The sequence below is a fragment of the Mchenga conophoros genome, linkage group LG3 (genome assembly GCF_057382185.1).
Source record: "Mchenga conophoros isolate Kocher_MC1m ecotype Shallow Benthic linkage group LG3, M_conophoros_male_GT1.1, whole genome shotgun sequence".
NCBI lineage: Eukaryota > Metazoa > Chordata > Actinopteri > Cichliformes > Cichlidae > Mchenga > Mchenga conophoros.
The window spans coordinates 31,677,865-31,688,526 of NC_140528.1; the positions used below are offsets into that span (position 1 = coordinate 31,677,865).

Consider the following 10,662-nt stretch of genomic DNA (forward strand, 5'->3'; position numbering starts at 1 on the left):
TCTCACTTCTTCAGATTCTCTTGACATGCACCGAGGTTTTACACATGACACAAAGATATTTCATATTCTGAACAGACTTTATTGAAACAGTGACAATCATCAGAATACAGTGAGACAGAGCTAATCGAACAGATTGACTGTAGGATCAATGATCATTGTTGGAGTCAAATCATTTCAGCAAGGAAAGAAAAACAATCAAACTGGTTAAACAGGAACACCATAGACTCTTTGGTTTCTGCCCAGTGAGCATTCCCAGCTCTGTTACTAAAACGAACTGAAGGTCAGGTACAGTGTATTACCGTTGTTCCCACTGTTGAGGTTTTTTTGTCTAATGAAGACCCAGGGAATGCTGTACGCCTCCACAGCTGCTGTGTTGACGATCACAGAGACCGCCCGAATGGGATGACCGGAGCCTTTCTTGTACCACAGGTACACGTAACTTCCTCCTGCCCCCTTGCTTAGATCAGTAGTTACCCTTGTAAAGCCCATATAGGGAAACAACATCTTCTCTCTATCGTTAGTGGAGAGCTGCAGATCTGTGATGGCTCTTTGAGAGTTATTGGTCTGACGGTACCAGATGAAGACAAAGGATCCTCCTGCACCTCTGTTGGTATCTTCGTCCACTCTGATGTAGCCGTTCCGGAAGTAGTCAGCGTCTCCATCATAGTCAGCATTGGCAGCGATGTCACAGATGTAGGTTGGTCTCTCCCTCTCCACCCACAGGTAGATCCATTTTCCTCTAGCTTTCCGGTTCAGATCACAGGCCAGTCTCTCCCATCCAAGTGTGAACATCAGGGCTTCCACCCTTGCATCTATAGAGACATGAAGGTTCACAATGGGAACATCGTACTCTGAGTTACCTCTGTAGTACCACAGGTAGATGTTGTCTCCGCTCGTTCCGGCATTGAGGTTCTTGTCAATCTTCTGGTAACCTGCAGTGATCAGACCCCTGCTCATGCCACCATTGAATGTAAGCTGAATCCTGGTGATTGGTGAGCTGCTGCCTGTTTTGTACCAAAGGTAGATGTATTTTCCTTCAGCTCCTTTGTTCAGATCAACATCGATTTTGCTGAAACCTTGACTGCTAAGACACGCCTCTTCAGCTTCATCCAGAGACACCTGGAGCTCGGTGATGTACTTGCCCACTGTTTGTTGCTGCGTCAAAGTTAAAAGATTAATGAGTAAACAGAAAGATTTAAAAACTGTTTTAAAAGTTTGAAATCAGGAATGTGCATGGCAGCTGAAACTGCTGTAGCATTACTACTTTGTCTACATTTACGGTTTTTTCTGAGATATAATAAAATGACATGATTTTGCTACTAAACAGATCGTTAGTTGTTTTTTTTTAAAAATGTGTAGCTAATTAAACTTGAATTGTTCTGAATGTTTTTGTATTTTATGCTAAAAAGTAAGTTTGACCCCACACGATGAAATAAATGTGTGAAAAACTGAAAAGCTGCAGAGAGCACATTTTCACACAGACTGGACACAAAAGAGAATCTGAAGCGTTACCAGAGTGAAGGGAAGTCCGATCAGCAGCAGCAGATAAACCTTCAGCAGAGTCTTCATAGTCTCCATCTCTTCCTCCTTAAACCACAAACACATTAAGGTACCTGTAAGTTGAACTACTCATAAAGATTTTATGCTCTCTGCCTCCCCAAGAAACTTGCCTGGGAACGCACTGTACAACATGCTGGACCGAGAAATGACTTTTAATTGATTACCTCAAGATGGGTAAAGAAGGCTAATTTTTTGCCAAATTTAAAGGAACGTAAAGAGCAAACAGATGCTGTGTGAGCAGTTGTATACTTACGTGTGTATAGACAGCGTTTGGCTGGCTGAAAGCTGCTGATCGGTCTTTATACACACAACAGCATCAGTACAATTGTGAAATCATCTCTGACGTGCAGTTTCAGCCCTCCTCCTTTCCTGCTTCTCTGCATTCACATGATGATCAACTGAGCTAAACATGAATTAAAAAAAAAAAATCTGTTGTATATTAATGAATAAAAACACATTTGAGCACTGTGTGGACTGTCGGTAGCTACATATGGATTAAATATATCAATGAAAAATGAAGGTGAAGTTTGATTTCTCAGAGATATTAATCTGAAATGTTTTTTTTGTTTGTTTGTTTTTTATCTGAATATCTGTAAAAAAATACCAGTTTTCACTGCCAATGCTGACCATGAGGGAGATGCTCAGTACTTCTACTTCCAGCGCCGCTCCGAGCTGGCAGCCAGTATCAGCAGCTCCGACCTGACGGAGTCATTTTTTCTCTTTCTTTGTTGTTATTGTGTTTCTTGTTATTGTTTTTTTTTAATTGTGGACTGTACTACTCCACAATGGGTCTCAGAATTTTATGTATCAATCATGTTTTTTATCACATTTTTACGGCAGCTGTGTCCGGAGAGCACATGGAGGTCTGACCTCCCATTATTTACAGCAGGGATCAGCTGTTAGGCCTCAGGGGCTCCACTGTTCTGCCTACCGCCGAGCGAGCCAACATCCCCCATGAGGAGCACACGTCTGACATCGTGCTCCATTACAGTAAATGGAGCGGTGCAGGAACCAGGTGAGGATGAGGATGGGAGCAGGGTGCTGCTGTTGTGGTGTTTATCTCCTTCAGCAGTGGCGCACTTAAGTTTCCTGTTTTCACAGTGCAGCCTCTTTGGTTTCGGATGTCTTGTATGCCCAACCACACCCCCCGTGTGTTGTTGCTGGACAGGTGGGACTCTATGCTACTTTTATGGTCCGTCTTAGCTTCTTTCAGATCAGGTCGAGCAGACCTGTACAGAACTCAGTCGCCCGACCTGAAGGCAGCATCCTGGGCTTTGAGAAGTGTGCGGATCTGGCTGGTCATCCAGTGTTTCTGGTTTGAGAATTACAATCATTATCAATAATTCAAAATAAATTTCATTATAATCCTTTGCCTTCAGTCCCACTAACTGATACAAATGCTCGTTCAAGCAAGGACACACAAGGTCGTTCAGGATCTAAATGTTTAAGTTTGAACAGAAAGCCCAGGACCAGCACAGAGGGACTCTGCTGCAGACACATGTACAGCTACACGTGTAAAGCGGGTGCTTATCACTGCCCTTGGTTCCTGCTGAAGGCCAAACTTAACAGACCAAAAGTTTAAACATCTGTGTGTCTGAAATAGTCCAGTTTTGGTGGTGCTGACGTTGATACACACTGAAGACTCTCCACATTGGAACTCTGTATTATAGCTCTGAACTCTATGCACCAGGCAATACGCAGACTGGGGGCCTGCATCCGCCTAGCTCAAGATCAATCCATGTCTGAATGTGAAAGAAGGCACTCCATCATACCTTAATAGATCATACCATACACAATTTATGGCAGGATATGCAATATAAAGTCTGCTGCTTGGTACAGCTATATCCATCACTATGTCTATCTTCCTCTGCTTGTCCAACACCACTATGTCCAGCTGGTTACCATCACCAGTTTGTCCTTCTGTATCTGGAAGTCTCACAGGATCCTAGCGCAATAATTCTGCCTGCTAGCATCTTGCACCCTGCTGTTATGTGCTGGATTGTCTCTGGGGCATCTTTACACAGCCTGCACCTGGGGTCTTGCCTGGTGTGATAGACCCCAGCCTCCTTGGATCTTGTGCTCAGAGCTTGTTCCTGTGCTGCCATGATTAGTGCCCCTGTGCTGTCTTTCACAGCTGCCACATTACTACTAAACCCATGAAGCAAGTTTAACCCGCCGATCGGAGCAGGCACGCTCTGTTTTGCGTAACTATTTTTAAATCCCAGTAGCACGGCAACCAAGTAAGCTAGCGCAAAAAATTTTTTTGCATATGAAACTGGAGGAGTTGTACTTACATCTTATGCCATCAGCTTGTCCTAGGTCACGGTTTCCTTCCACATAAAGCTTTGCAAAAACTGCATAAAAAGCACTTGCAGGAACAAAAACATAATATTCCAGAAACACGCTTTGCCGATCCGATCAGCTGTTCATAACACTTCCTACGTTGGAATAGACGTCAGCGCGAACTTTTGCATTTCCGCCATTACCTGCCCGAAACCGGACGTCATTTTCGCGGAAATGTAGTCTTTTTTACCATCAGGGCCTCAGGGCCTATACTCGTCTTTTTAAAAGTTATCTTTGACTTTATGCCTTTCTGTGTCGTTTCTGGGATGCTTAGGACTCATTTTGCACTGCTGGAAATAGCTTATTTTGATGCATATGCTGCTTTTTTGCAAATTTGCACTATAATATTTATTTTCGTTTTTCCTGCAGTGTATAAAAATTGGTGTATTTCAAAAATAAAACTATGAAGAAACTCAAAATAAATTTCCTGTGGTGGGAAACTATTTTGTGCAACTTTTTTGTATTTACAGTTTTGAGGGATAAGCCTCTTAAATTTCTCTAACTACAAATATATGTTAAAAAAGCAAAAACGATTTTCAATTTTTTTGTAGTTTATTGCACTTTTTTGCAATTTATGTAATTACTGTGCACTTAATGAATGCATATTATTAAAATCTGGGCTATAATTGTTGTATTGCTGTATAGCAACTTGAAATGCTCCCAAAAATGGCTCCACAGCATGTAAAAATATAATATAAGCTCTGGCGGACTTGGTTCTATGGTAGGTCTTAAAGGGTTAAGCAAAAGGACTGGTTTTAAGATTTGTGTCTGATCAGTTTCTTAAGACTACATTGAGCCTCTATCTAGTTTGAACCCAGCACCTGCCCCACCAGTCCAGGTCAATTTGGATTCTTTTTAGGTTCCTGAAGGGAAAGTGACAAGTTTGGTATGAAGGAGGGAAAGTCTGATATTATTTTTAATGATTTGATTTGTATTCATGTTCCCCATCTTTAACTGGTATCAAACTGTTGCTTCCTGCAGTGGGAAGAGCCACGGACGATATTATCGGGAGTCGCAATTCCTCTCCAGGACTGTGCGTCGGGTCATGATGGTGAGCAGACCAAGGTTGCATTACTGCCCAGTAGTGATGTTCAAAACACCTTGACGTGCACTGTTTAAATAAAACTGAACTAAATTGAAACACTGTAACATTTAAAGGTTTTGAAAAAATCTGACATCATCTTCACAAGTAGAATGGGAGGCAGAGCCTTCAGTTTTCATTTTACTTCACAAACTGACCTTCATGCATTCAGCTTCTACTGGGATCTTCGTGATGGACATGACGGAAGCAGGTGAGGAACTCTGAGATGATGACATTTCTTGACCTGAGTCATTGTCATCTTAGCAGCTGTTTGGTGGAGTCAGGAAGTGAATGATGAACTTTTAGAAAACCTCTGAACATTTAAAGAAACGAGTTGTGTTCAGATTAAATTCATTTCTTCAGAGGACACAAAACCATCAGAGTTGAACTCATCCAGATCTTTAATGTTCTAAAGAAAAAGAAACTCCTGATGGACTTCCAGGTACCAGCTGTTTACACACTGACTGCTGTGAAACGTGTACAGTGTTCAGACTTTTAAAGAAATAAATGGCTTCACAGAGAATTAATTTGATGTCTGCTGAGAAACTGTAACTGTTGGATACTGTGAGGAAAACTGCTGAGCATGTGTGAGAGTGTCATGTTTAACGGCCTTTCAGAGAGTCACTGCCTTCACTTACAGAGTTTCTTCATGTCCTGCTTCATCAGCACTTCTTCACAGCTTCTGACTTCAAAATGATGGGTCATGAACAAGTGTTGAAATGATTCCTACTAATGAAAGATATTTTTAATAGCCGCAGCAGCTCTTTCACTTCCTTTTACTTCTCTTTTGAGAAACTGCCACATGAAAACCAAACTGTGTTGTAATTCATCGTTTTAGATTCAGGATCCTGATGTTACCCTGAAGTCTAGAGCAGAATTAACCCAGCTTTGAGATCCTTCCCAGGTGCCTAAAACCCGACATACATGCGAGGTGATGTTAATATGTCACAAGAACCACCCAAAACCTATGACAATAATGATAATAATAATAATCGTTACATTACCATTCAGTTTTAGGGTGACAATAGAAAATCATATATTTATTGTTCTCACGTGGTATCAGACGGGATTATTTTAACAAACGAATGACATTTTGCCTGATAATTATTTTTATCCTCCTGTAACTTCCCTGTACAGAGAGCTAAAACCTCCAAAGTTTCAGGATTAGTTGGTCGTTCTAAGAAGTGTTTGTGAACTAAAAATCAAAAATGGGGAATACTGTTTGTCTGTGATTTGGAGAGCCCAGCGTGTGCTCCTGACGCAGGGCAAACCAATTATTTTGGGGACACCTGCCTTGGCACGACAGCTGTTGTGCAGGTGAAGCTGAAGACAATATATGAAGGCAAGATTGCGTAAGGTTGCAGGTCCAGATGACATCAGCTCCAGGCTCCTGAGGTGCTGCGCACATGAACTGTGTGGCATCCTAGGTTATCTGTTCAACCTGACTGTCACTGGGGAAAGTACCACAGCTGTGGAAGACCTTCTGTGTGGTATCGGTACCAAAGACCTCCCACCATCCCAAGGACCTCAGCAGCTACAGGCCGGTAGCCCTGACGCCACATCTGATGAAGACCCTCGAGAGGTTGGTTCTTAACCATCTGCGCCCCCTGGTGAGGTCTTCATTGGATCCGCTGCAGTTTGCTTACCAGCCTGGCATCGGGGTGGAGGACGCCATCATCTACCTCCTGCACCGAGCTCTGACTCACCTGGAGAAGCCTGGAAGGCCTGTGAGGATCATGTTCTTGGATTTCTCCAGGGCTTTCAACACCATCCAGCCACGGCTTCTGAGAGACAAGTTGGAGCTATCGGGAGTGGACCACCACATGTCCCAGTGGATACTGGACTACCTCACAGAACGCCCACAGTATGTGAGGACACAGAGCTGTGTCTCTGATACGCTGGTCTGCAGTACGGGGGCCCCACAGGGAACTGTGCTGGCACCGTTCCTCTTCACCCTCTACTCTGAGACCTCTCCATCAACTCCCCACGCTGCCACCTACAGAAGTTCTCTGACAACTCTGCGATAGTCGGCCTCATCACAGGTGAGGACGACTCAGAGTACAGACAGTGGACTCTGGACTTTGTTGACTGGTGTCAGCAGAACCACCTGCTGATCAATGCCGGGAAAACCAAGGAGTTGGTGGACTTCCGGAGACGCAGACCCACCACACTGACACTGGTGAACATCCAGGGAGTGGACATTGAGATAGTGGACTCTTATACGTACCTGGGTGTTCACCTGAATAATAAACTGGACTGGAGCCACAACACTGATGCTCTTTACAGAAAGGGTCAGAGCAGACGCTACCTGCTGAGGCGGCTGAGGTCATTTGGAGTCCAGGGAGCGCTTTTAAAGACCTTGTATGACTCTGTGGTGGCATCTGTCATTTTTTACAGTGTTGTGTGTTGGAGCAGCAGTTTATCGACAGCTGAGAGGAAGAGGTTGGACAAACTCATCAGGAAGGCCAGCTCTGTTCTGGGATGCACCCTGGACCCAGTGCAGGTGGTGGGAGACAGAAGGACTCTGGCCAAATTAACATCTCTGATGGACAGAGTCTCCCACCCCATGCATGTAAATGTTGCTGAACTGCAGAGCTGCTTCAGTGACAGACTGCTGCATCTAGATGCATGAAGGAGCGTTTCTGCAGGTCCTTCCTCCCTGCAGTGTCAGACTGTACAATCTGAACTGCTCCCAACAAACACAGATTACATCAGTGCTGTAACAACTTCTACTGTTATAACTGCACATTACTTTTTTCAGCTTATATATACACTATACATGTCTACTTTTTAATGCACAGGTACAATACACAATCTGCACTTTTCTAATTATTCTAAATATTCTTAACTATTTAAACATCTTTCAGTATCCTGCTCTGTTTGCACACGATCTGTACTCTAATTTTAACAACTGTACTGTACTCTGCTTTGGTAACTATTGTCCATGATGTAAAAATTGTGTTTCTGTTCTATGTCTTGTTCTGTTTGTATGTGTGTGGTTTTTTTTTAATTTTTTAATTCTTACTGCCCTGCCACAATGGCTCTGCGTCCCCTCTAGGGGACACACACTCCAGTTTGTGAACCACTACCTTAGCTCATGCGATGAGACACGTGATCAATAGTGTGCTAACGACCATCTCAAAGGACAACCCCACTTTGCTTTAAATATCTGTGACTCTACACCAGGGGTCCCCAATCCCAGTCCACGAGGGCCGGTGTCCCTGCAGGTTTTAGATCTCACCCTGTGTCAACACACCTGAATCACATGATTAGTTCATTACCAGGCCTCTGGAGAACTTCAAGACATGTTGAGAAGGTAATTTATCCATTTAAATCAGCTGTGATGGATCAAGGACACATCTAAAACCTGCAGGGACACCGGCCCTCGTGGACTGGGATTGGGGACCCCTGCTCTACACCATATGGGTTTAGAACTGAAGAAGCTTCTCAGATGAGAGGTGATACGTCTTCATGAAACTCCATTTGCTTTCTTTCCAAGCTCCTTAGACTATAATTGTGGTTATACTTTGTAATATAGATTTCATTGATCCATCATTACATTTACATATCCAGTTGTATGTACCCTACATGCATTATCACAGCAGAGCTGCTGTACTTACTCCACATGTCAGTACTTCCAAATGAGCTGTTAATCGGAGCTTTGTGTGATCTGCCTTTTGGTGAAGCAATGGTCCAGAAAGGGCAAAAAAGAGTGAAGCATTAAGGCCAATTACCACAATAAGGTAGCTGATGATCTGGCAAGTGAAGGGCTGAGCTGGTCTTAAGTACACCCACATGATTGCTGCTAATGATCTGCAGGTGAGCAGGGATAGACACACGAAAACTGGAACTCTGCTCAGAGGTTGGACTTAGGCCAGCTCATAACACAAACAGTGAATTCTTCCTAACTATAACTCATTAAACAAATACAAGTACAAATGTATAGAAGATACAGACTTCCTTCTTAACTGAACACGACAGTTTTGGAATCACTTGAATAATGGGTTACTCTGGTTCCACAGAAGAGGGGCCTGAAAACTGAAGGCTCTGCCTCCCATTCAACAAGCAAGCCTGCAGAGCAAGAGCGAAGTGCTCTAATAGGGTGATATGGTACTACAAGGTCATTAAGATAAGATGGGGCCTGATTATTTAAGACCTTGTATGTGAGGAGCAGGATTTTGAATTCAATTCTGGACTTAACAGGAAGCCAATGAAGGGAAGCCAAAACAGGAGAAATCTGCTCTCTCTTTCTAGTCCCTGTCAGGACTCTTGCTGCAGCATTTTGGATTAGTTGAAGGCTTTTCAGTGAGTTTTTAGGACATCCTGATAATAATGAATTACAGTCGTCCAGCCTGGAAGTAATGACATTTCTTGACCTGAGTCGTTGTCATCTCAGCAGCTGTTTGGTGGAGTCAAGAAGTGAATGATGAGTTTTAACAAAACCTCTCAACATTTAAAGAAACGAGTTGTGTTCAGATTAAATTCTTTAAAAAGGTCAATCCTCACAAAGCTCCGGGACCGGACGGCATCCCAGGCTGGCCTCTCAGAGCGTGCGCCGACCAGCTGGCAGAGGTGTCCACCAACATCTTTAACCTCTCCCTGAGGCAGTCAGTGGTCCCCACGTCCCTCAAAGCATCCACCATCATTCCCGTTCCCAAAAAATCAGTGGTCTCCTGTCTGAATGACTACCGTCCTGTTGCACTGACATCCGTCATCATGAAGTGCCTGGAGCGGCTGGTCAAAGGTCACATCTGCTCCTCCCTCCCTGACACACCGGACCCTCTTCAGTTCGCCTATCGGACAAACAGAGCCACAGAGGATGCCATCGCCCTGGCAACGCACACCACCCTCACTCACCTGGAAAAAGGGAATACATATGCAAGGATGCTCTTCATCGACTACAGCTCGGCATTTAACACCATTGTCCCCTCAAAACTTGCCTCAAAGCTCATCCATCTGCAGATGGATTCTAAACTTCCTCACCAACAGGCCCCAGGTGGTGAGAGTTGGTAAGCACACCTCCTCATCACTCATCCTAAACACAGGTACGCCACAGGGTTGTGTGCTTAGCCCCCTCCTATATTCCCTGTTCACACACGACTGTGTTGCTAAACAATAGTCCAACATCATCATCAAGTTTGCGGATGACACAACCATCATAGGCCTCATCACAGACAACGATGAGATGGCCTATAGGGAGGAGGTGATGGCGCTGTACGAGTGGTGGCTGGAAAATAACCTGACATCAGCAAAACTAGAGAAATGATAGTGGACTACCGGAAACGACCAGTCAGAGAACACCAGCCCATCCACATAAACAGTGTCAAGGTCGAAAGGGTCAGCAGCTTCAAATTCCTTGGAGTCAACATCACTGAGGACTTCTCCTGGACCCTTCACACAGACACTGCTATCAGGAAAGCTCGCCAGCGGCTTTACTTCCTGAGGAGGCTGAAGAAGTTTGGCTCCGTAAAGCTCACAGCATCATCAAGGCCCACAGCCACCCCGCACATCAGCTGTTCTCCTTGTTACCATCTGGCAGACGTTACAGGAGCCTGTCTGCTCGGACTACAAGACTCAAGAACAGTTTTTACCACCAACCCATACGACACCTCAACCACAACACTTAAACACACACAACACACTCCACAGGACGCACTCAGAAGCTACCCTGCAGCTTC

At 44.2% G+C, this 10,662-nt stretch overlaps 1 protein-coding gene across 1 annotated transcript; it reads right to left on the reverse strand.

The window, feature by feature from the left end:
• Window positions 1-264: 264 nt before the first annotated feature.
• On the reverse strand, window positions 265-5,220 carry LOC146578149 (uncharacterized). The gene is made up of 3 exons (XM_085268595.1): window positions 5,143-5,220; window positions 1,513-1,587; window positions 265-1,155 (listed from the first exon to the last, which is right to left on the reverse strand). Exons 1-3 carry the CDS (start codon window positions 5,218-5,220, stop codon window positions 265-267), a joined length of 1,044 nt encoding a protein of 347 aa, XP_085124721.1.
• Between the last annotated feature and the right edge of the window lie 5,442 nt (window positions 5,221-10,662).

Excerpts from the sequence above, each read along its gene's own strand:
- LOC146578149 (XM_085268595.1), bottom strand. The coding sequence starts at position 5,220 with ATGTCATCATCTCAGAGTTCCTCACCTGCTTCCGTCATGTCCATCACG. Across the intron at positions 1,588-5,142 it reads TAGAAGCTGAATGCATGAAG|GAGGAAGAGATGGAGACTAT; the intron begins GTCAGTTTGTGA and ends TTGTGGTTTAAG. Across the intron at positions 1,156-1,512 it reads TCGGACTTCCCTTCACTCTG|CAACAAACAGTGGGCAAGTA; the intron begins GTAACGCTTCAG and ends ACTTTGACGCAG.